Source organism: Podarcis melisellensis (assembly GCF_964234715.1).
Source record: "Podarcis melisellensis genome assembly, chromosome: 16".
NCBI classification, from domain to species: Eukaryota; Metazoa; Chordata; class Lepidosauria; order Squamata; family Lacertidae; genus Podarcis; species Podarcis melisellensis.
Window position 1 is genome coordinate 22,149,103 of NC_138533.1, and position 18,689 is coordinate 22,167,791.

General features: G+C 47.0%; 1 protein-coding gene across 1 annotated transcript in view; it reads left to right on the forward strand.

Annotated features, from left to right (window-relative positions):
* Positions 1–18,442, forward strand: part of SRRM4 (serine/arginine repetitive matrix 4) — a 115,918-nt gene extending 97,476 nt beyond the window's left edge. The window contains exons 9-13 of the mRNA XM_081892404.1: positions 7,039–7,370; positions 9,283–9,405; positions 11,455–11,565; positions 14,329–14,475; positions 16,849–18,442. Of these exons, the coding sequence (XP_081748530.1) occupies positions 7,039–7,370; positions 9,283–9,405; positions 11,455–11,565; positions 14,329–14,475; positions 16,849–17,122 (987 nt within the window). The 3' untranslated portion in view covers positions 17,123–18,442. The remainder of the gene's footprint in view (positions 1–7,038; positions 7,371–9,282; positions 9,406–11,454; positions 11,566–14,328; positions 14,476–16,848) is intronic.
* Positions 18,443–18,689: the final 247 nt, after the last annotated feature.

Below are 18,689 nucleotides of genomic sequence, written 5' to 3' on the forward strand. Positions count from 1 at the left end.
CGGATTATTGTTGGTTTTTTACAAATAGCGCATGTAAGATGAGAAGGAAGATTAGGAGGAGCGCTAAACAGGACCTGAGCACAACAGGACTCTCCCTTGCTGTGGTTTCTGTGGGATGATTAGGGAGGCAGGAGAGGATATATTATTTAATGATATCCTTCCTAACTTGTGCTAGCAAGTTCCATATTCTAGCAGAACTCCAAATATCCCCCTTTTTAAATTACGTAGCAATCAGATTGTTGCTGACTCAACTGAGTCTTAGTGTTAAACATTCCTTCCTGGTAAAATCCCTTCTAATCCCTCTTCAAAAAAATAAACACAAGAATCTGATTAACGTTAATATAAAAGTAGTTTCTCGCAGATTCATTCAGATTCACAGGCAGGCAGGCTTAGGTTACCTAACTACTAGAACTATTCCATAAAGAAGTTAGTCCCAAGTGACTGCGGCTAAGCAGTCACTTCTCCAAATACACAGCAATATACAAAATGGAGAACACACACTGATCAGAACATGGAGGCCGTGTGCTCCTCCATGCTAGTACAACACACCACACCCTCTTCAAGCCACATGTGGTGGAAGTCTGTCCCAGCTCAGGAGGAAACAGGAAGTCTTCTCCTGAGTGGTACAAAACATCCCCTAACATGTCCACTGTAGGAATGTTGTACTTGACTGCAGTTTTACCGCGAGGGGGAAAATGTATTTGATCCCCTTGCCTGGTGGCCACCTGCAAGAAACGCCTGACCTCTGTAATTGCCGACAAGGGTTTTGCCACCAAGTACTAAGTCATCTTTTGCAAAGGGATCAAATACTTATTTCACTCATTCTAATGCACATCAATCTCTGACTTTTGTCTTCTGGGGTTCTGGGGGGGGGGGTTTCCTGTTGTTATTCTCTCTCACACAGCTACAATAAACCTACCATTAAAATTATGGACTGGTCATTTCTTTGCCAGAGGGCAAACGGGCAAATTTAGCAGGGGATCAAATACTCCCCCCCCCCCGCCCACTGTACATCCCACAGTTTCCAGCACTGGGTAGTCAGAAGCACACTGCCTCCAATATGGTGGAGAGGGCTGTCGATAGCAACTACCCACAATGGCTCTGCTCTGCCTCGACAGTCGGACGCAGCAATGCTTCTGAACGCCAGTTGCTAGAAACCACAAGAGGGGAGAGGGCTCTTTTGCTAAAATCCTGCTTGCTGGCTTTCCACAGGCATCTGTGAGCAAAAGGATGCTGGACTAGATGGGCCATTGGCCTGATCCAGCGGGCTCTTCCAATGTTCTTATGTGGTAGATCATAGCCACTGTGGCCAGCAGCCATCGATAGCCATATCCTCCGTCGATTTGCCGGCTCCTTTTCTGAAACCAACCAAGCTGGCGGCTGTCACTCACCTTTTGATAATAGATGTGCACGCTTTCAGGGTGGGGTGGGAGTGTTGTATGGGAGAGTAGAGGAAAGAACAGCCAAAGAGAAATCTGGGACTTCATGCAGAAAATCTGTGGATTTGTGCAGGCTCGTTCAGCCGCCAGGCACCTCCTGGAAGGGAAGGATATTCTGACTTTGAAGTTGGAGCTTTAAAACACAAGACAGACCCCCCAGAAAGAGAGAGGTTTCTTAAGCGCGCTGCAAAAATTGCTGGTTCCATACGGTTGAGAAAATTGATAGCAACGTCTCTCCAAGGAGGCATTTAAAGCACACCAAACAGGCTTGTTCAGTTTAATTGGAAAATTCGCTGCAATTATACTTTTGTAACCTATTGGGCTACCCTGCTTCTTGAGTTAAGCATTCGGCGGAAATTGAAGCCCGAGGTACGAGCCTTTCTTTTCTCCTCCTCCCACTTCAATTAAATAATGTTTTGACCTGATCAGAAAACTTGCAAACAGCCTGATCCCAAATATATTTAGTTAGAAGTTAAGTCCTGCGGAGTTCAATGGGACTTTTGATAAGAGTAAGTAGGCTTAGTGAAGTTTCCCCTGCAGGACTCTTGCCTATCTCACAGACCCATGGCCTGGCGGCAAAACGGTAACAGCAATGTTCTCTTGACAGGAGAACTGAGCAATCTCCATCGTTTCACCTAGATAGAGATCTAAGCAAAGCGATATGATACAAGGCGCCCACCGTGAAATTAACGCGTTTGAGAATGAATGGCGGAAGGTGTCTGTGCAGCAACTGTGGCGCATTGGTCTGAGGGTTAGTTCCCGGGCCCCACATTAAATGAGTTAATATTTCAGTTTGTTTATATGCAGATAGTCTAGGGTTGTCGCTCTGAAACTTTTTCTTGGTTCCATAAACTCATCCCCCAGTTTCCCCTACCCTGACCTATAAAAAGCATCACAGTCGTATCTTGGTTCTCGAATGGGATCCATTTCAGAAGTCCAAAACGTTCAGGAACCAAGGCGAGGCTTCCGATTGGCTGCAGAAAGCTCCTGCAGCTAATAGGAAGCTGCGTAAGCCACATCGGACGTTTGGCTTCCAAAAATAGTTCGCAAACTGGAACACTCACTTCCAGGTTTGGGAGCCAAAACATTCGAGAACTAAGCTGCTTGAAAACCAAGGTATGACTGTACTCGGAATAGCAGTCTGCACAACCCACTAAGGAACCTAGGAGCCAACTCCCAGGGGCCGAGGTTTCTTCACCACTGCCCCCATAAAATATTTGAGGGGGCCGGGAACCCCCAAAGTTGATGGACATTGCCATTCAGAAGGTGTGCATGTACCGCATCTTGTGGATTCTGCAGGGCAGGGCTTACCTGCTGCCTCCCCCAATATTTTATTCAATTTGGCACCCCTGATAAGGAAGGTGATAACACGACAAAATTCAAAGCAAGTAGCCCTTAATTGCACCATTTAGTTTGAGTAATTAGAGCCCTAAACGGCCTCAGCCCTGTATACCTGAGGGAGCGTCTCCACCCCCATCATTCTGCCCAGACACTGAGGTCCAGCTCCAAGGGCCTTCTGGCGGTTCCCTCACTGCAAGAAGTGAGTTTACAGGGAACCAGGCAGAGACCCTGTGGAATGCCCCTTCCCACCAGATGTCAAGGAGATAAATAACCATACAATTTTCAGAAGGCATCTTAAGGCAGCCCTGTAAGGGGAAGTTTCTAATGTTTGATGTTTTCTCATGTTGGAAGCCGCCCAGAGTGGCTGGGGCAACTCAGTCATGTAGGCTGGGTGCAAATGATACAATTATTATTATTATGTGTTATTATTAATTCAACAAAATTGATGAATTTAGTCCCATAAGACCAGCTTTTCAAAGTCTGATAGCCATTTACACCTTCCCACTTGCCTCTTAGACCCCCTAGGTAATCCCCCTCAAGGGATGGTACCACCCACTTTAGGAACCCCTGCTTGAGGATGTCCCCTAGTACATTCCTCCTCACCTTGGCAAGGGTCTGTGGCAAAGGGCTTTGAGAACCACCCACCGCTTTAATTACCCACAATGCCCCTGGTGTGACATCATTCTGGGGCATTGCAGGAAATGCAAATGACCGGCCCCATTTTAGTTTTCATTGCTCACAACGTCCTGGAGGAGCAACACTATGACAGGGGGTATTGTGGGTAATTAAAATGCTGGAAAGATTCAATCTCCAGCCACCTGGCAGATGGGACCCCCGAGGCCCTGACAGCTGCCCAAGGATGCCAGGTGGAGATAGGGGCACTGCCTTCACCAGACTCAATCTCTGCTGCCTGCTTTTCCACTTACAACCAGTCCAGGGGGCAGCCCTGGCTTTCAGCTTCCTCTCAGTCTTGCCCCTTGCATAACTCAGTAGGGACAAGGATGGGAAACCAGAATCAGTTGGTTTTGCCTGTCATTGGCTCTGGTGCCCTCTACTGTTGGGACAGTGGTGGAGCTTCACGCTCCAGCACCGGGGTGAAGAGCAGCAGCAGAAGAAGAGTTTGGATTTGATATCCCGCTTTATCACTACCCGAAGGAGTCTCAAAGCGGCTAACATTCTCCTTTCCCTTCCTCCCCCACAACAAACACTCTGTGAGGTGAGTGGGGCTGAGACACTTCAGAGAAGTGTGACTAGCCCAAGGTCACCCAGCAGCTGCATGTGGAGGAGCGGGGAAGCAAACCCAGTTCACCAGATTACGAGTCCACCGCTCTTAACCACTACACCACACTGGCTCTCAGGCAGGGGCATGACTGGCATGCATCCCGGGGGTGTGGTGCACAGCCCGGGGGCATGGCACACCGCCTGCAGGGGTGTGGCACACGTCTCAGGGGTGTGGTGTGCCACCCACAGCGGCGTGGTGCATGTCCCAGGGGCATGGTGTGCATCCTGGGGGCGTGACATGCGTCCTGGGGCATGGTGCGCCACCCACAGGGGTGTGGCACGTATCTTGGGGGCATGGTGCCCAGCACGGGGGGGGAGGCAGCCACGATGGAACCCCACCAGGATCGTGGTGCCAGGGGCCGTATGCTCCCCCCACCCCCTCTTCCTCCGCCATTGCTGTTGGACTCCCTGCCTTCTTCCCCAGCAGTCTCAATGGGCACCAGCTGTCACATTGTGCCAGACAGCAAAAACAGTCCTGAGCTAGATAAGGTGGCTGACTTGGTATAAGGGAGCTTGCTTTGTGAGATTTGGAGCTTGTTGTAGTTGTTTGCTACGTCTTGCAATCTGCATTGGGACAGTCTGCAGGGGAGGCTAGTATGAGCTGCTCTAGAACCCAGGAACGTCTCCCCATGGATCTGATGATATTGTGGGGAGCCACAAAGGAAGAGGTGTGTTTGTACTTTGTAGCCAGTGCCTATGTCTTCCTTTTGGTCCTCACTATAAACCAAAGCGGGAAATCTTCCTCTCTTTTTTTTTTACCCAAAAAAAAAAAAATCTCCGTTCCCCTTTTAATTATTATTTTTTTATGTGGGTACGCATTAAAAGCCAAAGGTGATGATGTGAATAGATGCCGTATAAATCCCAGATAAACTAGTGGCCAAAAGGAAAGAGCTCAAAAGGGATTGTTTGGAGAGAGAGAGAAAATGATGGCAAAGCTTGTTTAAAATCAGACAAGACAAAAAAAACAAACACCCAACATTTGAGTGGAGAGAGATAGAGAGAGGGTTTGTGGATTCTTCTTTTTTTTAATCTTCTCTTGTAATTTGAGACTCTAATGATGGACTTATGATGCCCACTCTTCCCTTTTTCTTACACCTTACCCTACTAAAGGAGGAAATCTTGATTGGTAAGTGGATGAAAACCGCAAGATGCTAGGACGTTTATTACTAGAGGTCCCTCGAAAGTATGAGCTGTACCAGGGGTGACTAACCTGTGGCCTCCTGGATGTCGCAGGAATGCAAATCCCAGCATCCTCCACCATTGGCCGTTCTGGCTGCTGAGGATGCTGGGAGATGTAGTCCAGCATCATCTGGGGGGTCCATTCGTTCCCCATTCCTGAGCTGTGCCTTCTAGGAGGGGGAAAAAACCACACCAAGAGATATATATATGTCTACCTTTTTTCCCAGAGGGAGTTTTTGCTTTTTGTTTTCTTAAAGTTTTCTTTCATTTTCTTCTTTTAATTATTGTTTCAAGGCATTACAGTTTGCCTGCCAGATTTCCTTTATGTCATTCCTAAGAGATTCCTTTTCTTTTAAAGTTTGTGATAGACATCCCATCTCCTTGTCGAGAGTTGATTGATTGATTGATTGATTGATTTGAAATGGAGATCAATCACAAAAGGGCAAGACCCCAGCCAAAGTTAAGCTCTTCTACAGCTTGGCTCCAGGCATGTTCCCTCAGGAGTTAGGTCTCACTCCTTTCAATGGGACATGCAATCGATCCATATCTAATTGGGATCGAGCCCCACTGCATTTCAAATGGGATTTAATCTCATATAATCTGTACACCATTCTTCCTCCACCTGGTGCCTTCCAGGTGTTTTGAACTACAATTCCCATCAGTCCCAGGCAGTATGTCCTTCCACTCCTTGAGGAAGGTGTGGTGTCTCAGAGGGGATGATCTGGCCCCTGGAGGCAATGAAGGCTTCAATTAAGTCCCAGGCATTCTTGGAGCAAGTAGCTCACTTGGAGCTTTCCGTGGTGCTGAAACCACTGGCCAGCCTTTTGCCCATGGTGCTGAAACTACTGGCCTGCCTTATGTCCTTCCAGTAGGCTTCCAGTCAAAGTCAGGGCAAGACAGGACATTCGTTTGTATCAGGGATTGGGTGCCTGTGGCACTCCAGATGTTGCTACTACAGCTCCCATTATCCCTGACAATATGCCATGTTGGCTGATGGGAGTTGTCGTCCAAAACAGGCTGGAGGACTTCCCAGGTTGGGGAATACTGGTGCATAGGATTGCTTTGAATTGCCTCCTTATACTCTGTTGATTTCTTCAAGAAAGAACCTATGCACGATTAATACCATCCTTTGTCAACCTGGTGCCTTCCAGATGTTCTGGCCTACTACTCCCATCAACTCCCACCAGCAGGGGGCATAAGGAGGGAACCAGGTCAGCGATGGCTGTTTAAGGCTCCCCTGCTGGAATCAATGGGAACTAGAAGTGCTTAATTTTAGCTGGATTATGCTTGCAGGATTCTGTTCTGTTCTGTTCTGTTCTGTTTAATTTCTAAGGCATATGTCTGTCCGTCTTTTTAAAGATTCTCCTTTTCTTTTTCAACCCCTTTGTTTTTAGAGAAGGCTTTGGTTTTAAGTCTGCTTTATATATATTTTTATTTGATCTTTCATTCAACATTGATTCGCATGCCTAGGACTCTGCATGATGCCTTAAAATCTTCCAATTTATATCTGGGTGGGGAAAAAAGACATTTCTTCTTTCTTTCAGGGAGATGTGTTGTTTTGTTTTTTATTCTTTCTTTCTTTGTTCGTTTCTTCCTTTCTCCTTCTTTCCTTCCTTCCTTTCTTTCTTTCCTTTGATTACAGACTGTGCATCATGATGGTTAAAAAGAAAAGAAAAGAAAAAAGGTTTATTTGGAAAAAAATAATAATAATGATTGAGTGTATAAAATCAGACACAACTTAATGGGCTGAGGAAAAATCTATTTAAACGCTGGCCAATGGCTTTTGTTTTGCTTGCAGATTTCAAAGTCTGGGTGCCCTGCTGACCTCTTTAAAAAAGCAGAGGGTCGGGTTGGCAGGCTGGCCCAACAGAATGGAGAACCCCACGAGTACGACTCAGGAAATGATACTTCTTCCCCTCCATCCACCCAGACAAGTGCATCCAGGTCAAAGGGGGGCCCCAAACCACCATGTGATCAAGTCTGTGATGGTTTCAGCCGGGCCTTCTCTTCCGGGAAGGTGAGCAGCGGGAGCAGTTCTGATTCAGGAAATTCCTTCACCAGCTGCTTCTCCCGGACGAAGGGGGCGACTTTAGACAATCCATCTCCAAGGGTTCGAGCCAAGGATCAAAGGTGAGAAACCACTCTGAAAGTCTGAGCTCTGGAGCAACAGGAAGTTGCTGTAGCTCCTGATAATATAATAATAATTTATTATTTATACCCCGCCCATCTGGCTGGGCTTCCCCAGCCACTCTGGGATCCCATCCAACTCTATGATTCTGCCTTGCTATGTTTCAGGTCTGAGCTGGATAGCTACCAAACACAGGACCTTAGCTTGCTATGTATTTTTATTGATTTAGGGGGGGAACAACTGCCCCTCCCTGCCCCCCCCCAGCTACGCCCATGTCATGAGTGCCCTTGAACTCTCATCATGGCTCTTACGTGCCTGGATGCAGGGCTGTTTTTTTCTAGAAAAAGAGGGGTGTGTGTGTGTGTGTGTGTGTTTGTGTAGAATGCAGCCTAATGTATAAAGGTGACATTTACATTCATTGCCCCACTCACTTTTTTTCCTGAGGCCCAGCCTACCATGGTCATGTGGCTCACCTTTTGTGCTGCATATAGGTCTAAGGCCGAATCATCCCAAATAATTATAATAATAATAATAATACCCATCTGGCTGGGTTTCCCCAGCCATTCTAGCCGGCTTCCAGCAAAATATTAAAATCGCAGTAAAACATCAAACATTAAAAGCTTCCCTAAACAGGGCTGCCTTCAGATGTCTTCTAAAAGTCAGGTAGTTGTTGTTCTCTTTGACATCTGGTGGGAGGGCGTTCCACAGGGCGGGTGCCACTACCGAGAAGGCCCTCTGCCTGGTTCCCTGTAACTTAGCTTCTCGCAGTGAGGGAACCACCAGAAGGCCCTCAGTGCTGGACCTCAGTGTCCAGGCAGAACGATGGGGGTGGAGACGCTCCTTCAGATATACTGGACCTGAGCGATGATGAAAGAGGTTTATAAAATTATGCATGGTGTAATTGGCCAGAGAAAGGTGTCTCTGCATCTCCCATGACACTAGGACTCATGGGCATCCAGTGAAGATGAATGTTGGAAGATTCAGATAAAAGAAAGTCCTCCTAGTTAAACTATGGAACTTGCTGCCACAGGAGGCAGGGATGACCGCCAAACTAAATTGCTCTAAAGGAGGATTGGACAAATTCATGGCTGTGTTGAAAACAGGCCCCCTCGGGAAAGGCTGCCTCCTCTTCCCAGGCTCTCGGAGCCTGTTGCCGGTGATCTACCCTGGCTGGCATCCAGACAGACCAGGGAGGTCTTGAATAGGCGACACCTCCCTCATGAAAGGTGCACACTCCCTTCCCCCTTGCATAGCAGCAGGAGAAAGAAAACAGTCAGAAAGTAGTCTATTACATTGCTACTTTTATTGCTGACTATACACTGTACAAAAGCATGTCTTCTCACTCAGAATCCTCCGAGCAACTGACTGACTCCTGTGCACAAACAACAGGAAGGTCTCATTATACACTGAGAACATAACCCTGAGAATTGCCTGGAACATCCTGTCCCACGCTTAGACCCATCATGTGATGTAAACATCGAACTGCTTGTTCGCAGCTGCGTAGTACTCATATCATAACAGGCTGACACGGGTTTCAGAGAGGGTTCTCACATAGCCCTACTTGGAGTTGCTGGGGATTGAAACTGGGACCTTTTTCATGCAAGGCAAAAGGGTATCTGATAGCAGTGATGGGTAAAGAGTAGACTGCTGCCAGTCAGAGTAGCCAGTATAGAGCCAGCTGGATGAATAGCCTGACCTAGTATAAGGCAGCTTTTCTGTGTTTCAAATTGCATCGTTTAAAGGGAGTGAAACTGGAGCAGAAACTGGTTTGCTGCGCCAAAATCCTGTAAGGCTAGAATGCTGTTTTTAGGTGTGAAATGTCCCTTTTCAGGAAAAGGCTTGTTGCAATCTCCTGGGCACTCAGAAAAGAAAGTCTTGTTTTCACCCGTTGTTTTTTTCTGGCTCGCCTCTTAGGTCCTGTGCCCGGAATGATTCTACATCCAGCAGGTCATCTCCAGAGTCTAACCACTCCCATTTATTACATCACAAGGCGGGATCCCGGTCTTCACACAGCAGATCCTGTTCATCAGGGACAAGGTGAGGTATTTGGGGGGTCATCTATTGGCAGTACTGACCCACAGGAACTCCCCTTCCCCCCTGATATCAGGGAGGTACCTTCACACTTATCCTTTTCAAGACCCGCCAAAGCATTTTACATTTAGAAAAGCCTATCCTGAAACATACTTTGAACGTGGAATTTGATTATGTATACTTGTTTTGAAACTGCAGAGGTATGCGTTTTTATGCGAACTCGTTTTTTACATTGGAATTATATGCTGCTTGGTCATTGAAGCTTTTAAGCAGCTTACATAAAATATAAATTTCAAATTAACAATCAAGGTTTTTTTTTTAAAAAAAGTAAACCTAAAAAGGAATTCAGAAACAAAATCAGCAGTTTTCACACAAATAAAATTACATGTTTAAATTTATATCAACTATGCATGTCTGAGGAGGCTTGCTTTAAAATGTTTTGAAACCACATAGAGGTTTTGGTTGATTAAGTACTATTTTAAAATGCATGATATAAATGTGTATATTATTTATATATGGTATGTATTGTGTTTATGTCCCACCTTTTTCTCCAAGGAGCTCAGGGTGGTGCACATGGTTCTCCAAGTCCCCATTTTATCTTCCCAACAACCTCATGAGGTGGTTAGGTTGAGAGGCAGTGACTGGCCCCCAAGGTGCTTCACATGGCTGAGTGGGAGGATTCGAACCGGAGTCTCCCAGGTCCTAGTACGATGCTCTAACCATTGTGCCACACTGCTTGTCATTCATACCAGGCAGAATGAGAAACTTGTGCCTCTCCAGATGCTGCTGGACTAGTTGGTCAGAGCATGGTGCTGATAGCGCCAAGGTTGCAGGATCAATCCCCCTATGGGACAGCTGCATATTCCTACATGGCATGGGGTTGGACGAGATGATCCTCAGTGTCCCTTTCCAACTCCACGATTCTATGATCTATGAAGCTCCCAACTTTTTCGACAGTGGGCCACGTTGGCAGGGGCTGATGGGAGCTGAGGTCCGACAACATCTACAGACCCTGCAAGCGTCCCTATTTTCCAGGGACAGTCCCAGATTTACAGAAGCCGTCCTGGTTTCTGATTTGATCCTGGAATGTCCCATTTTTCCTTAGGACAGGCATGGCCAAACTTGGTCCTCCAGCTGCTTTGGGACTACAATTCCCATCATCCCTGGCCACTGGTCCTGTTAGCTAGGGATGATGGGAGCTGTAGTCCAAAAACAGCTGGAGGGCCAAGTTTGGCCATGCTTGCCTTAGGATGTCCCTATTTTCACTGGAGAAATGTTGGAAGGTATGGAGTTATCCGACCCCTGAGCCATCTGAAGGCAATCCTGTATAGGGAAGGGTTTTTAAAAAAATGTTTAATGTTTTATTAGGTTTCTCTATATATGTTGTGGTGCTGTGGGTTAAACCACAGAGCCTAGGACTTGCCGATCAGAAGGTCGGCGGTTCGAATCCCCACAACAGGGTGAGCTCTTGTTGCTCATTCCCGCTCCTGCCAACCTAGCAGTTTGAAAGCACGTCAAAGTGCAAGTAGATAAATAGGTACCGCTCCGGCGGGAAGGTAAACGGCGTTTCCGTGCGCTGCTCTGGTTCGCCGGAAGCAGCTTAGTCATGCTGGCCACATGACCCGGAAGCTGTACGCCGGCTCCCTCGGCCAGTAAAGCGAGATGAGCGCCACAACCCCAGAGTCGTCCGCGACTGGACCTAATGGTCAGGGTCCCTTTACCTTTACCCATATACGTTGGAAGCTACCCAGAGTGGCTGGGTCACTAAGATGTGTGGGGTATAAATAGTAAAATTATCATTATGGGATGGGACGTCTCTATTTTCATCAGAGGAATGTTGGAGGGTATGCATCTAGAGGACTAAAGGGTTCTGCACCCCTGAGCTCAACAGAAGCCTACACCAGGTAGCAAGACGTCTCTGTGAACCAGTTCTGTGTCCCTGTGTAACCACAACCTCAGGAAGACCACCTGCCAGTGCATACGGCTTCTGTTGGGGATTGAATCTTGCGCCTCTTGCTCTTTCCCATCAGCCTTATATTTCTCCCCTGTTTCCAGATCCTATTCACGTTCTCCTAGCTACTCACCCAAGTCCTGCAAGAGAAGCCCTGGGAGCAGAAGCTCCAGGCAACGACGAAGTCCCAGCTATGCTCGCTATAGTCCTATCAGGTACCACTCGCTTGGGCTGTGTCCAGTGCCCCCATCTTACCATCCACACACTTCTCATCCAGGATCTCCATCATCATTCATTGAGTGTTTATACCACCATATACCTGGGGGTCTCAGGGTGGTTCACAGGCTGGTTGCAGTATGATGTTTGAAGGCTCTGTAGATGGTTGCAAGAGATTTGACATTAGCAGATATTTAAGAGATAGGAAGGACTTGGAGATAGGAGTTGGTGGGCAGTAAATCTGAGGATGTTGTTAAGAGGTTATTAACAGAAGATATGGGAGATATGGGAGGCCTCCTTCCCATGTCAACTAATCTAGGGTTGCCATATTCCAGGGATCAAAAACCCTGACCCTCACCACCAGCAGCACTGGGGCAAGCCCCACCCCACCCCACATCTCCCTTTCTCACTCACCCCCTCCCCTGCCGCTAGCCCCTTCCTCACCTGCCTGTTTCCCCCCCCTCCTTCTGCCCTCCCCTCTCTTACCTTTGTTGTCTTTGGCCTTCTGCTCATGATGGGGGGCTGAGCAGCCCCAGGAAGGTCACACGAGGCCAGGTGAGCGCCAGGACCGGCACAGGGCCTAACACAGCCCCAAGAAAGCCACACAAGGCCTGGTGGTGGCCAGGAACAACACCAGGCCTAGGGCAGACTTAAGACTAGGGTTGGGGGAGGTTGTCAGGGAACTGCCATCGGAGCCAGAGGAAGAGGGAGGGCTCCAGAGGGGTTCCGGAGAGCATCCCGGGAGGGAGAGAAGCAGCCCATCTTCTGGGGAAGGAATTCAGCGTAGCACCAGTGGAGAAGGTGGGCAGATGGGGGAATCGGCGAGGTGGCTCTATGACTCCTTGCTGGAGACCAGCGGGGAGAGTAAGGGTCCTCCGCTGCCCACACCCTCCCTGCGCAGAAGGCTTCCGCGCAGGGAGAGTAGGCGGCAACTAGGCGTCAAAGAGCTTCTTTGCTGGAAGAAGTTCAAGAAACGCCCACTGAGGGATTCTGCCAGCAATTGAGACAGCCACGGGTGAGTGGCTGTCCTGACAGAAAGGGTTCACCCAGGTAACCCAGCCAGGTGTGGTGTCGATTTACGCACGAGCAACCCCTAGAACCATGGGACGCGGATGGCGCTGTGGGTAAAAGCCTCAGCGCCTAGGGCTTGCCGATCGAAAGGTCGGCGGTTCGAATCCCCGCGGCGGGGTGCGCTCCCGTTGTTCGGTCCCAGCGCCTGCCAACCTAGCAGTTCGAAAGCACCCCCAGGTGCAAGTAGATAAATAGGGACCGCTTACTAGTGGGAAGGTAAACGGCGTTTCCGTGTGCGGCTCTGGCTCGCCAGAGTAGCGATGTCACGCTGGCCACGTGACCCGGAAGTGTCTCCGGACAGCGCTGGCCCCTGGCCTCTTGAGTGAGATGGGCGCACAACCCCAGAGTCTGGCAAGACTGGCCCATACGGGCAGGGGTACCTTTTCCTTTTACCTTTAACCCCTAGAACCATTACAGAGGTGTTCAGTTTCCTTTGCATTTTAATTTGGGAACTGCCAAATTTGCACTTCTCGATGAGGAAGAAGGTAGCTGTCATGGCTCATCGCCTGATCTTCCACAAATTTGTCTAACCCTCTTTTAAAGCCATCCAAGTTGGTGGCTCTCATCGCTGCCTCCAGTGGCAGTGAGTTCCATAGTTCAAAAGAAGTCCTTTCTTTTATGAGTCTTGAATCTTCTGGCACTCAACTTCATTGGATGGCCACAAGTAATAATAATAATAATAATAATAATAATAATAATAATAATAATAATAATAATAATAATTATTATTATTATTATTATTATTATTATTATTAGTACCCTGCCCATCTGGCTGGCTTTCCCCAGCTACTCTGGGCAGCTTCCAACAAAGATTAAAAATACATTAAAATATCACACATTAAAAACTTCCCTGAACAAGTTCTAGCATTCTGAGAGGGAGAAAAGCTTCCATGCATGCCTGTGTTTGTTTATTGCTTAGAATATTTGCTTTGAGTTGCCAAATATTCAAATATTCAAATATGACAAATCCAGTAAATAACAAGAACTTGTGTATCTGCCTGAGCTAAGATAAGCAGTGTGTGTGTGTGTGTGTGTGTGTGTGTGTGTGTGTAATTTTTATTAAATTTTCTGTTTTACAATTTAAAGTACTCATTTTTACATCCTTAAGATATCAATGACTTCCGTTCTTCTTTCCATTGTTCATTTTACATATCATAAATCCCTGCATATTTACAGAAACTATACCATTCAGTATTCCATTACATCCATCATAACTTATTTACACTGTTGAATTTTCCTTAGTGCTTCCAGTGTTTACAGCTGTACACAGTTATTTCCCATATGCTCAATAAATGTTTTCCAGTCTTCTCTAAATGTATGTTCTTCTTATTCTCTGATTCTATATGTCAAGTCTGCAAGTTGTGCATATTCTGTCAACTTAAGTTGCCATTCTTCTTTGGTTGGGACCTTGCTCATTTTCCATTTTTAGGCTAACAAAACAAGGGGCCGCAGCAGTGGCATACATATGTAACCTTTTTTGACACCTGAGAATTTCAGACTTAATTATTCCCAATAGAAAGGATTCTAGTTAGTTCATTTTTTTCAATTCATTATGGATCATTTCCCAATACTCTTTTACCCTTTTACAAGTCCACCACACATGAAAGAACGTTCCCTCAACCTCTTTGCATCTCCAGTACTTACTAAGATAAGCATTGTTGATCATCCGTGGGATTATATTTTTTTCTCAGGGACCGTGAACGAGATCACAAGTACGGGTCCAGTGGGAAGGAGTCTCACAGGCACCGTGACCGGCGACGCCGCAAGCAGTCATATTCACCCATGAGGAAGCGGAGAAGAGATTCCCCCAGCCATCTGGAAGCCCGACGCATAACAAGGTGAGCTAGGGCTGTCCCAGAGGTAAAAAAAGAAGACTGTCCTTCTCAGCTGCTGTCAAGGTGATGAAACCACCCTGAAAGGTTGGATGTCAGGGCTGAGCTGCCACGCACTTGGGAATTACACCTCAAGAGGCATAAAAATATAAGAACAGTCTGCTAAAAGGTTAAGTCTGGTCAAAGGCGACTATGGGGTTGTGGCGCTCATCTCAGTGTCAGGCCAAGGGTGTTTGTCCACAGACAGCTTTCCTGGTCATGTGGCCAGCAGGACTAAACCGCTTCTGGTGCAAAGGAACACCGTGCCGGAAACCAGAGCGCACAGAAGTGCCATTTACCTTCCCGCCACAGTAGTACCTATCTACCTACTTGTACTGGTCTGCTTTTGAACTGCTAGGTTGGCATGAGGAGGGACAGAGCAACGGGAGCTCACCCCGCTGCGGGGATTCGAACCGCCGACCTTCTGATTGTGGGAATGTTCAGGGATGCAGGAGAGGATATATTGTCTGATTATATCCTTTTCCTACTTGTGTTAACAAGTTCCACAATTTAGCAGAGTAACATTCCCCTTTTTAAACTTGCTGCAGATGCGTTTGCTCAGGCTCACTAAAGCCTCTATAATAACTGTTCTGGTATTTTCCTCTAATTCCCTCATATAAGATAAGACACAACACAGTATAGAAACATTTACTCACATATCATTCTGTTCACAATAGGATCCCAGAAGGCAGACTTAGCTTAGAAAAGTAACATACACTTGGAAACTATTCCATAAGAAGTCAGTCCCTTTGTCCTCTCTTGGCTGGAAGCATCTTTGGCTAAGCAGATGTTGTTTCTTTGACGAAAGTAGTCATAGAGAGAGAGATGGCTGCCCTGCCCTGTGCTTTTGTCATTACCTGCACAGGTGAGGCCACACCCACCTCTAGTCACATGCAGAGGAAGTCTGTCCCAGCCCAGAAGGAAACAGGAAGTTTACCCGCTGGCTGGACAAACATTCCTCCCCATGTGTAAACATGTTCACTCTAGGAATGTTGTACTTGACTGCTCTTGTGTTTCACATCCCACACTGATCAGCAAGCCCAAGCGGCTCAGTGGTTTAGAGCACAGCATCACCCGCTATTTCAGGCCAGAGACCTATCCAGCAGGGCATCCTCTTCCCACAGTTGCCACCCAGATACCTAGGGATAACACAAAGGGGGCCTGAACACAATAACACTCTCTCCTCCTCTGGTTTCCAGCAACTGGTGTTCAGAAGCGTACTGCCTCTAACTGGGGAGGCAGTGTAGAAAGAATGGCTTAGGACTGGGACATGCCAAGTTCAAATCCCTACCTAGCTATGAAAATCACTGGGTGATTTGGGGCCAATCAGTGCCTCTCAGCCTAATTTACTTCACAGGGTTATTGCAGGCCCACCAAGTGTACCTATTTTCCAGTCCTGGATTTACAAAAGCCATCCCAGTTTCTGATTTGATCCCAGAATGTCCCACTTTTCCTTAGGACATCCCTATTTTCATCAGAGAAATATTGGAGGGTATGGAATCATGTGACCTCCAACACAGGGAGATAACTAGACAATCTTTAGAAGACATCTGAAGGCAGCCCTGCATAGGGATATTTTTAAATGTGTAGTGTTTTTATATATGTTGGAAGCTGCCCAGAGTGGCTGGGGCAACCCAGTAAGATGGGGGCAGGGTATATTATTGTTGTTATTATTATTATTAATAATATAATAATAATAATAATAAACAGGACATCCCTATTTTCATCAGAGAAATGTTGGAGGTTATATTGCTTTGAGGGTGAGATAGAAATGCATAAAATATATATTGACATTACTGAACTAAATTTGTGTCAAATTTTGCCCCATTGCAGTTTTGAGTGCACAAAGAGCATTAAGGGTGAAGATGCTGCAAATTTAAATCTATATATTTAATGAAAATTCTGTGAATTTAAAATTGATTTTGCATTTAAATACAATTATATAAATATAATATAATCTATTATATATAATAGATTAGTTTATACAATCTGTATAAAATATAGATTATATAATAAAATCTATATTATAGATATATTTTATAGATTATATAATAGATTATATAATTTAGATTGCTTTTAAATGCAAAATCAATTTATATATATAATCTAAATTGATTTTGCATTTAAAAGTAATCTAAATTGATTTTGCATTTAAAAGCAATCTAAACTGATTCAAAGTTACACATTTAAACTGCAAATTTAATTTTCCTTTTTTGAAATTTCTTTCAAAATTTGGACAAATGTTTTTGCTCTCGTCGGCTTCTTTGCATGTCCGTGAGTTCTTGCGTGGTGAGAGGAGGAAGAAAAAAGCTTCCCTCTTCTTTTCTTTTGTCTCCGCAGTGCCCGGAAGCGCCCAATCCCCTACTACCGCCCCAGCCCCTCTTCCTCATCCCCCAGCAGTATCAGCAGCTACTCCTCCTGGCACAGCCCCTTCAGCTACTCCCCCGGCCGTAGCCGCAGCTACTCCAGCAAAAGGACCAGCCGCAGCAGAAGCTGGAGCAGCAGCGGCAGCAACCGGAGCCGCAGTGGCAGCAGCTCAGGGGCACGGAACAGCCGGCGAAGCGGCAGCAGGAGCGGCGAGTCGGCAGGCAGCTACGACAGCTTGCGGCGTTAGCGGACCACGGCCAGGAGGGGGTGCCCTTCCCTCCCACTTCAATGGACTCAACGGAATGAGACTCAAGGGGCAGATCCGGAAAGGCGTCCTGTTCTTGACCGGACGCAAATGACACCACTCGTTCAGCAACCTTAAGTTGTAGGGGACGTCCCAGAGGGAAGCATCTTTCTTTCTTCCTTTCTTCCACCTGACCCACCAACCCATGAGAAAAAACCAGCCATGAAACTGATCCCTTGTCATTGCAGGCCGGCGAGTGCAAACCTGGGCTGTCTCTAGCACGTTTCTCCTGCAGGGATGGGATCTGCTTCACACCAGTCCGTCAGCTCTGGGAACTCAAGAGAACTGGGTGCGTCCTCCTCTGGCCTGTATCACAGCCAACGTTGGACCATCCCATTGAGGGAGTGCTATTGATGCCACACCCCAAATTCCTCCACTCTTCAGCAGGTCATGTTGCTGGTTCCTGTTGCTCCCCATTAAAGCGGAGTAGACTTTGCTATGTCATCCACTAAGAATCCTGCATTGCAGGGGGCTGGACTTGGATGGTCCTCCCAACTCTACAACTCTATGATCGATCCATTTCAGCTTCTGTCCTCCATGCCCTTCCTCCTCTTGTGATCTGCACCCTCAATCTTCCCTGGCCGACCCAGGCGGCTGCAGAAATCTCGCTTTCTGCCACCATAGAGCGACAGTCGTGTGACGACAAACCAGTTGCAGGCCTTCCAAGGACGTCAAACAGGATCGTCAAACTTGTTACGTCAGCGGCATCTCTCAGTCCAGGCCATGGAACTTAGTAAGACCCAAGGGTGAGGAACCTGTGGCCTTCCAGATGCTCGATGGACTCCATCAATGTCCATCAACTCCAAGCCAACATGGCCAACAGTCATGGATGTTTGTGGTCTTCCCAGTTGGGTCATCTGATTGGCCATCACGAGAACAAGATGCTGGACGAGATGGGCCTTTGGTTGGGCTCTTCTTAGGTTCTTTTGCAGACTTGAAGTCCCACAACAGCTGGAGGGCCACGGGTTTCCCACAACCGGGACCACCTACGGGTTTCCCACAACCTACGATTCTCAAACCCACCTCCGGAATTAATGAGGAGTTAAAATCCACCGAGCTAATGATGCAGGACAAACCTAGACAGCATCTTAAAAAGCAGAGACATCACCTTGCCAACAAAGGTCCATATAGTAAAAGCTATGGTTTTCCCAGTAGTGATGTATGGAAGTGAGAGCTGGACCATAAAGAAGGCTGATCGCCGAAGAATTAATGCTTTTGAATTATGGTGCTGGAGGAGACTCTTGAGAGTCCCATGGACTGCAAGAAGATCAAACCTCTCCATACTGAAGGAAATCAGCCCTGAGTGCTTACTGGAAGGACAGATCCTGAAGCTGAGGCTCCAATACGTGGAAGACAGGAGTGCCTGGCGTGCTCTGGTCCATGGGGTCACGAAGAGTCGGGCACAACTAAACGACTAAACAACAGCAACAACAAATGATGCAGGGAATTTGAGGGAGGGGGTCAAGTGAAGCAAAATAGCATCTCCAACATAGATAAGGGAAGTCCATCA